General features: G+C 40.3%; 2 protein-coding genes across 2 annotated transcripts in view; one reads left to right on the top strand and one right to left on the bottom strand.

Annotated features, from left to right (window-relative positions):
• The window catches only part of LOC124284702 (serine hydroxymethyltransferase, mitochondrial-like), a 28,206-nt gene extending 25,681 nt beyond the window's left edge, over window positions 1-2,525 (top strand). Inside the window, exon 13 of the mRNA XM_046720809.1 lies at window positions 712-2,525. Within this exon, the coding sequence (XP_046576765.1) occupies window positions 712-839 (128 nt within the window). The 3' untranslated portion in view covers window positions 840-2,525. The remainder of the gene's footprint in view (window positions 1-711) is intronic.
• A 7,127-nt stretch (window positions 2,526-9,652) lies between these two features.
• On the bottom strand, window positions 9,653-13,808 carry LOC124284701 (innexin-11-like). The gene is made up of 2 exons (XM_046720808.1): window positions 13,721-13,808; window positions 9,653-12,275 (listed from the first exon to the last, which is right to left on the bottom strand). Exon 2 carries the CDS (start codon window positions 12,269-12,271, stop codon window positions 11,075-11,077), a length of 1,197 nt encoding a protein of 398 aa, XP_046576764.1. The 5' UTR covers window positions 12,272-12,275; window positions 13,721-13,808; the 3' UTR covers window positions 9,653-11,074.
• Between the last annotated feature and the right edge of the window lie 1,840 nt (window positions 13,809-15,648).

Here is a 15,648-nt window from a genome sequence, read left to right as displayed (position 1 = left end):
TATAATCTGGACAATGTGGAATTGACATACATGGTGTTCGACCGTTAGAACATGGGATATGCTTGGGCTTCACAAGATGTTGGTATTACGGAATATTTTGTTTAGGACTTTAAACAGCGTTTAAAAGATATCAGTTCTCAATAGTGGCATGAACTTTTTACCAGATATGATACATACTTAACATACAAAACAACTCTTGATGCTGAAGAATACTTATTAGACTCTTCACTTCGATCTTTTGAGCGCCAGTTTGCTCTTGCAAGAGTTGGACATACAAGTCTACAGATTGACAAAGGCCGAATATCAAATATGCCCTGTGAGCAACGTATCTGTCCACAATGTGATCGATATGAAATCGAAGATCTCTATCATTTTACTTTGATATGGCCTTCCCTTGACACCATCAGAAAAGCTATATTCTACCAAGTTATGTGATCAGGAACCCATCAGTACAGATGTTCTCTAAACTTATGTCAACAACTTCACACTCTGTGTTTTCAAAATTAATGGCATTCATTCATGTTGCTTTTAAGAAGCGAAAATGATTGTTTAATATCACCCATATTATTATTGTATCATGTATTTAGGCCTATCAATTATCAAAATTGATAAATAGGTTTTATGATAACACAGGTTCTGTTACCCATTTCAGATTTGAATATGACTATTTTTAAACAAATAAATAAACAGCATATTTCTTTATGGCTTCAGAAAAGTTGAAGGACTTCAAGGAATTTTTGGTGAAGGATTCTGCCACCGTAGAGAAAATGCAAACACTGAAGTCGGAGGTGAACGACTTTGCCAAGACCTTTCCCATGCCCGGGTTTGATGACCGATAACTCTCCTGGTGATGATAAGACACTTTCTGGAAGGCTCATCAACATTTGACGATCAGGAAACTTAAGTGTTGAGGATCTGGACGCGCTTATCTTGCTGCAAATCTCTATTTTTGTACTCTGACAATGGTGTGGATGGTAAGAATGTTTTATGATAGTTGTGGTTTGGGTTTCAGGAGAACAACAGAGAAACAAGCTATATGTCAATCAAAACCATGAATTGTTAAGTGGTCCTCGTGATTACGATAAATGACAGATCTGAAAAAGTCCACATATTTTTATTTCAGAATATCCTTGATAAAGTTTATCGTGTGTATGCCTGTCAGCTTGTGAGTTATGCCTGGTGAAGACTGTGAGCATTACGACTGGTACAGACTAAAGCTTGTTGCTTCTGGCAGTGCTGCTTATTGCTAGGCTGTAACCTCTGCATGGCTGGCACCTTCACTCATGTCTGTCGTTACAGACAAGATGCTGGAACTCACAGATGGCAGATTTGTAGGATAAATTAGTGACATTGTGACAGGAAGCTAGATTAATGTAAGAAATATGACAGCAATAAGGACATTGTTGGGTCCTGTGTTTTCCACTACAGATTGATGTATACGTTTCTTAAAAAAATGAGGACAAGATGATATTTTACCCCACTACAGATTGATGTATAAGTTTCTTCAATGCATGAGGACAAGATGATTTTTTATGATGCAGAGGTGACAAGACATTTTGATTTAGTTTTCACATTATTTGTTCATGTCAAACACTTGATTCATTCTCTCAGGCTTGATTGACTTAGTGAGGTAGTGTTTGTTGAGTTTAATTATATCAATATGTATTTCCAAGAACCCAAAGGTTCTTCCTTAAGGCAGATTTTTGACAGATACTGTCAGCTGGAGTTTTTATGTCCAGCATTAGCTGTGCATGGGAGGGTTAAATCCTTTTAGAGATGTATAACTTTCAGAATTTCTGTGTCATGAAACATTCTCTAGGATGATTGAGGCCATTGTGACTTTTGATAAATCTTTAATCATGAAGGTGTTTGTAAGCATGAAGATAACACATGTCTATCTCAAACAACCCTAATATTTTGTTGTTCCTGATCTTTGTTACATAGGTAGGTATGACCCAGTCATTTTGCAACAAAGTGCTATACAGAGTTGCATCCCTTGGACACACCAGGAACCTGTGAATATGGATTCAAAATCCCAGTTTCTTGTGATTATGTTGCTAGGTTTGTCAGCATCATGGCAGTGGGTTACACTTACGTGGATAATTCTGTGACCTACATCACTTCGGGCTTTCCTCCCTTATGAAGCTGACACGCTGTGATATACCTCGAATACTGTTGATATGGCATCACACCCAACTCGATACTGGGACAAACTTCTTCAACATCTTGACCATCACTGGGTCATGTGGTGTACCACTCACCCACAATTCACAAAATTGATAAAGATTTCATAATCTTTGAACATCACCTACATATTTTAGGTATTTCTCTGGAAACCATTAATGTTCTTGATCAACAGTTCAAATGTCTGTGATTGATAAGTACCTGGAAATTCAGCAAACAGCGTTCCCTATGTCCAAAACCCAATCAATCCTGAAGTGGTGAAAGTTTTCTGCAAATGTTGTGTGCAGCATTATGATTGCTCTTGTGTGCAGCCTAATTAACACTGCCAGATGGTAACACTGCCCGATGGTAACACTGCCAGATGGGAGTGTAATACACAACCAGTTACTCTCAGGTTCATAGTACACTGAATGAAGGAATTCAACCCACTTTGGAGTAAAGAATATGTTCAATTTGTTACCTGTTCCTCATTGCTTGAATCTCTAGTGTTTGACTACTTACTCGTTGACTACATGATGCAAGTCACACAAAGTGATGGAGCTTTAGTTAGATCTGAACATTATGTTGTTTTGTTAAGTTATTGGCATCATGAAGTGCTCTGGCCTTCCCTTATTTACCCAGTTAGTAATCTCAGAGAATAATGATGTAAGAGAGTTTCCATGTTGTCATGGCAACTGCATATGCTGTATGTTACTGTAAACTTTCTTAGTTCTGAGGAGTCTTTTTCTTGAACCTACCCTTGCAGCTCTTGAACGGTTCCTGTCTACTGTATGGCTACTTTAACTTATTACCATGATAACAACGAGATTATGTTGCTAATACCTTTAAAAGATAACACCCATCAGCAGCTTGTCTGTTGAAATTGCAAGTTATTTTATTTTTATATACTGGGGAAAATCATGTAATGGTTTCCTAGTGTTGAATTGTCGGTCCACACTCTTGTTCTCCATGCGCCATTGGGAAGAAGTCTGTGGAGGTGTTTCTTAAGGAATGAAAATGAGGCATGGTACACTTAGAGAAGTTCTTTAGTTGTTTCTGTACTGAGATGATTAAACGCTGAAGAAATATAAGACCCGACCATTTGTACTTTGTATCTGAGTTGTCCCGGTGCGAGATGAATATGGCCACTGTTAGAGGGCTTTTGAATATATTCTTTAAAACAGAAATATTTTGTTTCCACACACAATGTTGTCTGACCTGGATATGTAGTGCACTAGCTTGCCTTGTATGCTCACTGATGGGATCAGATTGTTTTATTGTGATAAATGTCTTTGTTTTTATTGTGAAAAGTCAATAACATGTTTCAAATGTAATCAAGATTTTGAGAATATTCTTCTTTCTGATACATTTTAAGAAGCTAATGTTGCATGATCATTTCTTTGTTCAGGAATATATCATACCTGTTTACATTTAAGCCCAGCATAGGAATTACTTGATCATTGAAATGTTGAAAATTCTACTCACGGCAGTCTTGATGGTTAAGCTAAGGGGAGGTAACTCCGGTTGTTACAGTACCACAATGTGCAAAACATCCAATCAGCAAAACTGATCCAGGAAAAAAAGCTTGGATATGTAATCCTTTTTTTTCTTTTTTTTTCTGACCAATAACAACCTGGAAAATGCTTTCATGAAAGTGTAACATTTGTACTGAATATTTTTTCTTGTTCGCAAAATCTGGATTATTTACAGTTATGTATAGTGTACTGTCGCATGATCTGTTCTGCTTGATGGAGGTTATGACTGTGTGAAGAAAATATATTTCCATGCTTTAGAAAGAATTTGTGTTGTCATTCCAATCCCACATTTGTCAATACAGAAGAAATATGACGAGACAACCTTGTTGTGGCATTACTTTCTCCTTGTTTTATCTTTAATGATTTTTCGTTTCACTATTTACAAGTTGACGTTGTGTGTAACAGTTAACTGATGTTGTGTTATGTTTAAACCTGCTTTTTGTGTATCAGTCAAAACAGCTGTTGGTATAACCTGCTGTTGTGTGTGTGTTAGCTGGTGTTGTTATTTAAGAATCTGCTCTTGTTTATCAGTTAATCGCTGTTGTTCGTACCTGTGCTTTCCAAACTTGACCAAGCTTTATATGTTTTGTTTAAGCATATCAAATGTTATAATCAGTGTTATTCTCACCCACAAATGGTCTCCACAGAATATGTTTTCATTAAGATGCTGAAGTGAGAACATGTACTGTTATTTTAAAGTAGTATTCATTCATTCAGCTAGAATGGAATCATTTCAGCAGTTCAGCATGTTTAGGGAACACTACATTAATGTCGACTCTGTGATCACAGTACATGGCAGCAAACTGTAATGGGACCTGCATGTGTACACCTCACAGTATAACCCACACTCAGTAGGGAATCTGTGGAAAACCCCAAAATAATAATAATTTGTTCCCTGGTTTGACACACACAATTAACCCATTCATGCGAGAGTTCACTAGAATGTTCACTGGACATGCAACATTTCTCGCAAACATATTTTATGTCAAAACATAATCCCTGGCCCCCAGAATATAAGGTGGTCGGTCCCCAGTCCTCCGCTGTACTTCCGAATAATGTGACCTCCTGAGTGCATGTGTGTGTATCATCAAATCTATGGGAAGATTCCCATCACCCATCACAGCCTGGTCTCAGGGGACTTGTCCAGGGTGCAGGAGGCCCCATTTCAAGTCTCCCACCCGTCATTTGTCTGATGAATGACTGTGAGCTTCAAATGCTTACAACCACTGCTTGAAATATGTACAACATGGCTGGAGATACACGGATACAGTCTGACGATACAATCTGGTTTCTACATATGTAGGTCTTGAAGTCATTAATTGTATCAGACGGATACAAAAATAAATAAGAAGTTTTTCATAAGATTCTTTTGTTGGCAGTTTTCAGAACAATGTAGAGAAAAAGACTCAAAACCAGCCTCTTACCACAAGGCAGACACACATATGCTGTCAAATATAAGCCCATTTAGTATCTGAACATGGTTAGATACTGGGATGTTTTTCAAAAACACATTCAAGAAGTAGTAGAATGTATTCTAGCCTGCCCATGTTGGGCAGCAAGCACCTGTTGATATTTGTCAATGGTTTTGTGTTTGGTAAATCCTCAATATGTTTTCAGGTGATGGAGCAGTAAGGATTGTTGGGGAAGGGGTTTGTTGTTTTCAGACTGCTCGCCTAGCCATGTTTGAGTGTGGTTTCCTGTGGCAGGCTGGAGTCACAGTGCGACAGTGGTGTTGTAATGGCTGGTGCAAATAAATATATTTCATATCAGATTTGTGTTTTTGAAATTTTTATGTTGCATGTAGAAACTAACCTGACACAATCACCAACCTGACACAATCACCAACCTCCTGGACACTGGCAGTAGTTGATGTGGAAACCAACCTCCCATGCCCCCAATATGACCTGGTTGATACAAGCAGTAGTGGGGTGGTGGGGTAGCCTAATGGTTAAAGTGTCCGCTCGTCATACTAAAGATCTGGGTTCGATTCCCGACATGGGTACAATGTGTGAAGCCCATTTCTGGTGTCCCCGCCATGATATTGCTGGAATATTACTTAAGGTGGGGTAAAACTATACTCACTCACCAGCAGTTTTTGCCATGCTTGACACTTTCAGTAGTTGGTGTGGGGACCAAATTCTGAAATCTCCAATATGCTGAGTTTGAGACAAGCAGTAGTTCTATCCGTGGAGATCCAAGTAAGAAGCAAAACATCGCCTGGTGAGGCTTTTGCCTTGCAGCAGGAAACAACATTAACAACAAATCTTCCCATCTCCAACATGCCATGGTGGATACAAGCAGTGGTGGTAAACCCACCACCACCACCTTCGGCAAGCTTGGGCGCATCCTTCCCTCCGCTGGGTTCTGTTGAAATGCCGGTATTGTGAAGTCCTATCACCTGCCTTCAGACCCTACGATTCGAAGGGATCCATATTAATTAAGGACGGAAGGTTACACAACCAGATGGAATGGAAACCGTAACAAACACTGTGGAATTGGTGAATGTGCAAGGAAACAGATGATGTGTCACGGCAGGTGAGGTCTTCCTGTGGTAATGAACAGCAACGGACTGAACCTGGTTTATAGAAGGTGACTTTGTTTAATATTGACCAATCTCATCCATTTGCAAATCAAAAATACCTTATCAGCTAATCGAAAGTTTGTTGATATACGAATGTGTTGGGTGTCTCGCGGTGAACGGTCTTGGTGTCTATTTAGACTCACAGCTCATCATGGACAAGCATGTAGACAGTTTCTGCAGGAGACCCGTGAAGGTCCGGATTAGAATACCGATCTTCAGTAACCCATGCTTGTCGTAAGAGGCGACCAACGGGATCGGATGGTCAGGCTCGCTGAATTGGTTGACACATGTCATCGGTTCCCAATTGCGTAGATCTATGCTCATGCATTGATCAGTGGATTGTCTGGTCCAGGCTCGCCATAATAGCTGGAATATTGCTGAGTGCGGCGTAAAATTAAACTCACTCACTCTGAAGGACAAGCTACTTTCACTTGAGATGCATCGGCCAGATCCGGCATCTTCTAACCACTGAAGCCACACCAACCTTGGGCCAATCCCTTGTCCTTTCACGGCTAGACTAAGCCAATAGCCTCCTCCTTGGAATCAAAAAAACATTACTACAAAGGCTCCAGAAAGTACAGAACACTGCAGCACGGATGGTGGCAATAGTGTCCAAATTCTCGCCCACCACACCAGTACTACAATCACTACACCGTCGGACTGAAATTCATAGTTGTGTGCCTGACGTACAAGTGCTACCATGGATTGGCTCCAGCATATCTATCCTGTCTACTCAAACACCACCAGTCCCAACGTTCACGGCGCTCAGATAAGCTCCGCCTTCTGTCAGTTCCTCAGTATAACTTCCCAAGCTTCGGTGATAAGTCGTTCTGTGTATATTCCCCAAGGTTCTGGGACACACTGCCTCTAAACAAAACTTCTCTCCTTCATATGACTCTTTCAGATCACGACTAAAGACCTTCCTATTCCGTGAACACCATGACCTTTGAACTATGTGCCGCTTTGAGCATACACGAGTGTATCTAGCGGGATACAGAACTACATCATCATCATCATTATTATTATTATTATTTTTATTATTATTATTATTATTAACGGTTAGCACTAAACAGCATACAGTAAGGCGACCTATTCGATGGAGGTAGTGTGATGTGGGCAGCAGTCTAAAGCAGTACCTAGCTGGTTCATCTTAACTGCACGACGGTAAGAAGATTAAAAGGTGGTGGTGATGATGATGATGATGATGATTTTAAGGGAGGATGGGGTGGGGAGGCACCCATTTTGTTCTGGGGAGATAGGGTAGGGAGGTAGTGATCATTTGTAACCCTTTCTCGTGTATTGTACAACATGATAACGTGAATATTCATAAACTCATACTCAGCCACTTTGACAAAGATATGGATGCAGACTATTTCTCATAATGTATATATTATGTAAGGAATATTCTAGATTATTGGAAAGATGGAACGGATAAGTATGGACCACTGTTAGTTCCTTTATGTTAACAAGACTCAGGTCTAAATCAAGTGATTTCCATATAGTCAGTGCACAAAGGCTTAGTATATGAGTTAGTCTTCAGTTAAACACACTTCAGAACCTATGTCGTTATAAGATCTTGTGTGAATTACATGAACACAAGGCAAACAGACCCGGTCCACTCCATGGGCTCAGAGCATGGCGTAACATTCAAATAGAACTGCCCGCCAGATGTACACCATCCCGGACCCGCTACTCTTGCCCTTACTTGGCATCATGTGTCATAGAGTCGAAGACAGCCATGTAGTTACACGTATATTAGAATGAAGTTATTTTGGTGGACCGTTAATGGGTAATTTTCTATTGTCAGCAGCCTGACACGTCAATGTTGTCTAAAAACCCATCTGTTCACACGAAAAAGCACTAGAACACATAGGACAAGTCAAACTCAATGGATGTTACTCAACCTTTCCCAGAGTCATACTGAAGATACAAATGGTTGTGGTTTACTCAGCTTGTAAATCCATGAAAGCGTTGGATGCTATATGTTATGTTATTTATCTCTAAACGTTTCACGTCAAGCCTTTTTTCCACACTATAGCTATTACGTTGTGATATAACTGGAATACACCCACGAAGATCCGGGTTAGAATTGATCTGCAGTAAACCCATGCTTGTAAGAGACGACTTACGGGATCTGGTCAGGCTCGCGGACTTGTTTGACACATGTCATCGTATCCCAATTACGCAGACCGCCGCCATACAGCTGGAATGTTGCTGAGTGCGGCGTAAAACTAAACTCACTCACTCATAACTGGAATACTGTTCGAAGCGGCGATAAGCCCAACTAACCTCGTGCCATTTGTACCGATCGATGTTTATTATTAACCTGATTGATTGGGCAACACTGAGTTGTCATGAACATGATACAGGCCATCATGATATAAATGGAAAATAACTGAGTATGGCGTTAAATAGCAAACCATACCAAACACTATCCTCAAACTGTAGTTATCCGGGAGCCATCTTAGCATCAGGTACCATCAAGCACTAACGCTTAGTCTCTGAATATATATAATTTTGACTGTAACAAAATAAACCCATTTAAATTGGAAAGGAGCCCAGGGAGACCAGAGAACCTGTGGAAATCTAGACTTGCTTCATTTGGGTCTTTAGCATTGCGGAGAGGGCAAGGCTGTAGGGAAAATAATGACTAAGCATTTGTATGCGATTTGTTGAAATTGGCAGAGTAGTTGTCAGGAAACAACACGGACAAGCGGGGTACAAATATAAAGTGCAACCTGGATATAATTCCCTGGTTATAATGCCACCCCGGATATAATGCCATATTTTCTCCTGGACAAACGGCGGCATTATAACCAGGGTGTACTGTATAGACATATTTAATACATGCCTGTACATAATTTGTACAGAGAATTATTTGCCCCTAGGGAGAGGCACGGACTGCTTTGATGTTGAATTACAACTGTTCTTTTCGTTGTCAGAAGTGTGATAATCGCAGTTACTTCCCTTAGATTACATTTCCCGCCCAGACATCTTTGAGTTCGTGATAGTGTATGAAGCGTCCGTAAAACATGGAACGAACAGAAATACATGCTAGTATCTCCAGGTGATCTGAGAATTTGTGTGATTATAAGAAATCCCTGCTTTATTTCTTCCCTTTAGTGTAGATAATGTTATTTTAATGAGCGATATTTGGCGACTCTGAAACGGAGACCAACAGCAATGCAAGTATAAAGTTAGTAAGTTGACTTTCATTAATATTGTTTTCAAAATTACTGTAAGGTTTCAAAAACATTGAAAGTTTCAATACTTCTGACTGACTGAATATTTAAGAACACAACACAGGAATAGCTTGCAATTTAATTTGACCCAAATACATCCGGCTGACTGATTGAGACAAGACACAATATAACACTGATATGTTTTATTATGACTTCAAGACAAAATCTCCAATTACATGGATAGGAACAAACATGCACAAAATCCAATATTCCGGAAGTATACAAATCATTGCATGTTCAGCATAATGTAGAAAAGGAGAATTACTGTATCTCACCTGTCGCACAGAAAACAAACACTTGGAAGAGGGTTTTATGGATGTCAACTTGTTTGTTATGAGGAACAAACGTTTCGGAGTATATCCTTGTGTGTTCCTCACAATACAGAAATTGACATCCATAAAACTATCTTCCTGATGTGTACCACTTATAAATGCCAATCAAAGACATATACACTTAAGTGTAGGAGTAGAGTATAGCATATCGAAACATTTCTCGGCAGGAACCAGTCCCCGAAGCACTTCAAACGTTGGGTCCACAACCCAGCTGTAATACCAGTATGAGGTATCACGGAACACCCATTTCATGTTTGGTTTACTCCCCAGCCACCATTACACATGGGAATCTCGTTTACCTAAAACATCTTGCGTTTTGACAACGAGCGAGGTCTCGTAAATTGGGCAAGGAAACTTAGGATTTGATGATATCTGGCAGTTCTGTATTTTGAAACGTTTCGTGACCGCTTAAAGACAACCTTTTACACTCTGGCACCACGATTTGTCCGAAAGTCCCCATTTATATGGCGTATTATGTACTGTTTATAGCCTATGATTCATGTGGTAGCTATTTTAGTAACATTACTGTAGATAAATTAAGGTCCACATTGTTTCTTTTTCGCTTACTTCTAACAATTTAGAGATTGAACGTGGTCGACATTTTAAAATTGGTCGCGAGAATGGTAAATGTTGCTTAAATTATATCGAAAACGAATCCAGCTTGTGGCAAATCTTAGACAAAGATTCATAAAGCCTATGTTTTACATCTTTCAAAATAGTTTTAAGGTTAAGAAACGACAATCATCACAAGAGCCTACTATCAATACCAAAATATTTCCTGTATCATGTCTCAGCTGTCAGAACAAAACATACAACTTTGAAGTCCAATTTGTTAAAACTACTATTATTTAAAACCCAAACAAGTCATGTTTGTGTTGTATTTTATACTGTTTGCATGTAAACATGCACAAAAAGACCCGTTGCCATCAAGCACTAATTATAAAACATAATTATCTATATTCAATATTGTTTTATTGTTGCATTAGGCACTTTATACCTTCTTGAGCAAAACAAAAGAAAGAACAGCAACAACTAATAAAAATAACAATAATAGATAATAACTGAAAAGACACAAAATACGGAGAGAACAAGAAAGGAAATCGATTTATAGAAATAATGAAAAATGGTATGAAAGGTCTGAAGTAAGGTTACATCATCCTATTCTTTGCGCCTATATAGGACCATAAGACTCTGACAGTGTAATGGTTTTGATTTTGACTGTCAGTTTTCGCCATTTTCTTGCAGAAGCGGTTTCTTTGGACATGTAACGTTGTATGGGCCCAGTGTAGTCATGGGTATGCCCTCAGACTGTAAGTTGGATCCAGACGTCATGACTGAACTGGTTGCTCCGTGAGATGAGGGGAGTGGCATCTCCCCTGTAAGTGTGGGGCCTTGTCCGTACGGACCTCTCTGCACACAGGACGTCTGATCCTGCTCCCGAAACACCTGGAAGAGACTGTGAGCAAATCCAGCCGCCACCATCTCGCTGGAGTTCCGGGAGATCATCGTCAACATCAGAACACCGTCAAGTCCAAGGAAGCTGCTGATAAAGCGCGCTAGTGCGGGGTCGTTTGTGGGACATCCAGTGAAGGCAGCGATGTGGACAGAGATCCTGTTGTTTCTGAAGAACGGCAGGAGGAGGTAGGCGAGCCAGACTAAGAGGTTGATGAACGTGAGAACAGTGAGGAAGAGGACCCAGAACCACAAGAACGCAAACATCTTCTCATAGATTTCGTTGATTTGCAGCCTACACTCCACTTCCATTGTTTGGGTGTTTTGCAGTCTCCTGAGCGTGTATCTACAGCGAACACTTCTTGTTAGGAATGGATTTACTGAAGTGAAGCTTTCAGGAGGTCTTGGCTTGAACGTTAACACGGGACTAAAGTATACAGTCAGAAATAGGAACTGTCCAACAAGGTTGGCTAAGGATAGTCCCTTCACAATGATGTAGAACACGCCTGAGATGATTTTGTTGCTTCCAAGAAGGGTGCTGTATACCACTGCAGTGTCTCTGAGTGTAGACCGGCGAACCTCTTCCTTGGCTTGCTGGACCTTCTCCAGACTGGCCACCGTCTCGTCCATGTTGAGCGAAAACACTCCCCTTGAAGCATTCCATATGGATCCAGGGATCTTGAAACAAAGAGCCTGGATAAGCAGGATCAAAGGTACCCAGAGATGATACGACACCAACTTGTGATTTTCAGGATTCATCCCCTCGATGTACAGGTTGTCCTCTGAGGTGAGGCACAGGCCCTCACTGTATTCCTTTTGATGTAAATCCATGCAGTTGATGGGTTGGACGAACCTGACGGCGAAAGCGCCGAGTGCGCAGCCGGCCAGTAACAGAACTGACCAGAAGCCATTAACAGAATCCACCCAGTCGCGGTCCACGCCCCGTCTAAACCATGATCCAGCCATCTTTCTGGAAGAGAGACATAAGTGTAACAACTTGTATACTACTTAAGACAAGTTAAAGGGGGAGTGTACTGGATGTCTGTGAGCTGCTATACTTACCAAGTGTGATTAGCGACACAGCTGAACTATAGCCATTTGAAGGTATTTGTTAACGTGGTTTGAGTACAACATATATACAGATTCCCAGCCCCCCCCTTGCTATTGGGTTAGAAGTTTTATTAGACAGCATTGGTTCTTGTCATTCCTTTTAAACACGCAGTTTATCTTTTCTCCGTAACGAGGTCGAGATGACAGGGTTGAGTACACCACAAGGCGAGCTTACACCAGAAACAGGGCAGATGGTTGAGTAGGGCAGATGGTTGACACAGGGTGGATAGCTATAAGCCAGGCTGGAATACACCGGATGGTGTAAAGCATTAATTCGGGGTTGAGTACACCTCAAGGTGGATAGTTATAAGCCAGGCTGGGGTACACCGGAGGATGTAAAGCTTTAAATCGGGGTTGAGTACACCTCAAGGTGGACAATTTAAAATCAGGTTTCATTACAGGACAAAAGCTGGCAGCTATAGGTTGGGTTTACAAGATAAACTTTGCAGGTTTATGTCAAAGGTTTAGATGGGCAAGTTAAAGTTAACACGATGTGGCAGACAGGTTTATAAAACATTTAATCACTAAAACAGAAATGAGAAGACATTTTGCTCGATGTTATATTAAAAAGTATTGAATCTGTTGTTTTTTTGTTCTTAGCTTAATCCCCTTTACAGTATTTAATATTCAAATCTTAATTATTCTTTGTCTGATATGATGATGTGGACAGACATCACCAAACTACAGACATGTATGACTAGGGGAAGTATGGTACTATATATTCTAATTCAAGAAGAGCAAACTAGATAAATATAAGTACATGTAATTTGTTTATTTAAAAGAAGCTTTTACATGCATATAGTTGGAACAGGTTTACAGTTATACAATAGATCATATACATATACTATAGTATGGGGCCATCGAGTCAGTTGGACGGATGTGTCGACACATACAACAGTGATGGCGAAATACCGAGGATTGTCGTAAACTTGATAAACATCCTGCCGAGCAATGACTGAATTAATTGAATATCACGACTTCCTATGAAATCCTAGAATGGACATTGCTGCGTTGTCGGACATAAACAGGCAAAAGGTGTCAAAATGCGATAACACGAAGCATTATCTGTCGGCTTTGAATAAGATTTTCTATTCCACAAAAAGGCGACAAATCGAAACTATATCGCGTTGTCGCGCATTTAACGCTTTTGGGCACATTTTAGATGGCGCTAAAAGCGACATATTTTGACCTTAAAAATGTTGTCGCATTGTCATTAAGGGATAAAACATATTGTTTAAAGCGCGCCGAATAGCCAAAATGTATTGTTGTCGAAGTATGTAGATGTATGTTTGTAACATTACTTACACGTTTCTAGGTCACTGATGTGCGACGTTGTGATGAAACGAGGGCGAGGGCGATGTTTCTCGACTACAGATTTGCTCCTCTTATAGTACTCTCAGTTCCATTTCCTCCAGTTTCCGGTCTATGCGCAGATGGACTACCGCTCACCATATCCACTCACACACAGTAAACAAATATAACTGTTACCCCCACGACGCAACATGCATGACTGCAATCAGTGTTCGAAATAGCCACTGGCCCGCTAGCCCGTGGCTAGTAAAAACCCAGTCAGGCCAGTAAATCTCCACTGTCACTGGCCCGACTGGCTAGTGAATTTTCATGGGGTCATTTTGTAAATACATGTATATTACTCTCTCCGACTTGTTAAGTTATAATACACTTTTAAATCATGCAAAATCATGGCCTGATAAAAATGTTCATCATATTAGCAGCTTAATGATGAAACCCGTGCCTACATTAAAATTCGGGCCAGTGAATAATTTTGTGGGCTAGTAACTTTCAGGCATAGCTAGCCCGTCTATTTCGCACACTGACCGCAATACACATTGCACGTCCGAACTGATTGCCTATCACTCTCTGTCAAAAACATCCTATCCAAATTGTGTAGATCGATGCTCATGCTGTTGATCACTGGACTGTCTGGTCCAAACTCGATTGATTATTTACAGACCGCCGCCATATAGCTGGAATATTGCTGAGTACGGCGTAAAGCTTAACTCACCCACTCTGTAAAAAAAATCTACTTCGCTTGCATGCTTTTTGTTGAATGCCGTAGTCAGTTATATTCTAGATATAGGGCGGCTGCCTGTATTAACTAATGGATCCTGCACCAGGCAATCCAGTGATTGTTACCAACTACCCATGTCGCATGACCACCGATACCATGACAAGCATTGGTTGCTGGGGATCAACTCTGACCCGGATCTTCATGGTTCTTGTACTTGAAGTCCGACATGAATAATAATAAATTCAAATTTGATTTTATAAAGAATTACATGACGTCACTGTCAAACTGTCATACCATCCCACATGTGCCCCCTTTGTTGAAGCTTCATGTGTGTACCGTTTTCTTTCTTGGCGATATATAAGTTGCACCTGTTACACGTCATACCGCTACAGGCAATAGTTCAGTCCATTCCACCCGTGATGGCTGAGCGGGTAAAACGTGTCGAAAGATCCGTTCGCTCCTATACTCTACAAGAAAGCACTTGATGCGATGCTCTAACACGGCTGCAAACTCCTCGTTTGTCAGATTAAATGTACAATATAACATTTCCCCAAAATATGTAATCAAGACATGCGTATTTACAGCAATATGAACAATCATCTCGCTTTCAGTTCCATTTCCAGTATAATATCGTAGTCCACGTTTCTAGCTACTATGTGATTACCTCCCTTACATACTGAATTTGATAAACAATGTCCCCAGTAAGTGAGAACAGTAGCCTATTTAGGCCGACCAAGGCCAAGTTGCCTTCCGCTTTTATTGAACAGACTATTTGGCACTGTCACCTTCTCACTACATGTACATTCCAACAAACGACATGCATTTGATTATTTAAATAAAGCTAAATTTGAACAACACTAACCAATTCGAGAATTTCAAGAAGTACCAGACCAAAGGCGGTAAGTCATAAACAAGTGTTTGAAAATAGAAATGCATTGTACATATTATTTAATACCCATAAGGTCAGTTACTCATATACCCCATCGATATAAAAAGAGAGAAAAAAGTTATTCGGAATGTTATATCAACTCCGACACAATTAGCAGGGAAAACAGTACTCACTGGAACATTTATATGTTGCGCCGTTGTTTTGTCTCGTTGATGTTTACCTCCCGTTGTTACCTATTTCAGTGGGATAGGCGCCGTATATTATTCAGGTCGCAGGTCTTCCTTTCACTCTTGTCACAAATTTTCTGACACATTT

Source organism: Haliotis rubra, unplaced genomic scaffold (genome assembly GCF_003918875.1).
Source record: "Haliotis rubra isolate DU_JTF1 unplaced genomic scaffold, ASM391887v1 Scf342, whole genome shotgun sequence".
NCBI lineage: Eukaryota > Metazoa > Mollusca > Gastropoda > Lepetellida > Haliotidae > Haliotis > Haliotis rubra.
The sequence above is the reverse complement of the archived record's forward strand: the minus strand, read 5'-3'. Positions and strand labels throughout refer to the sequence as shown.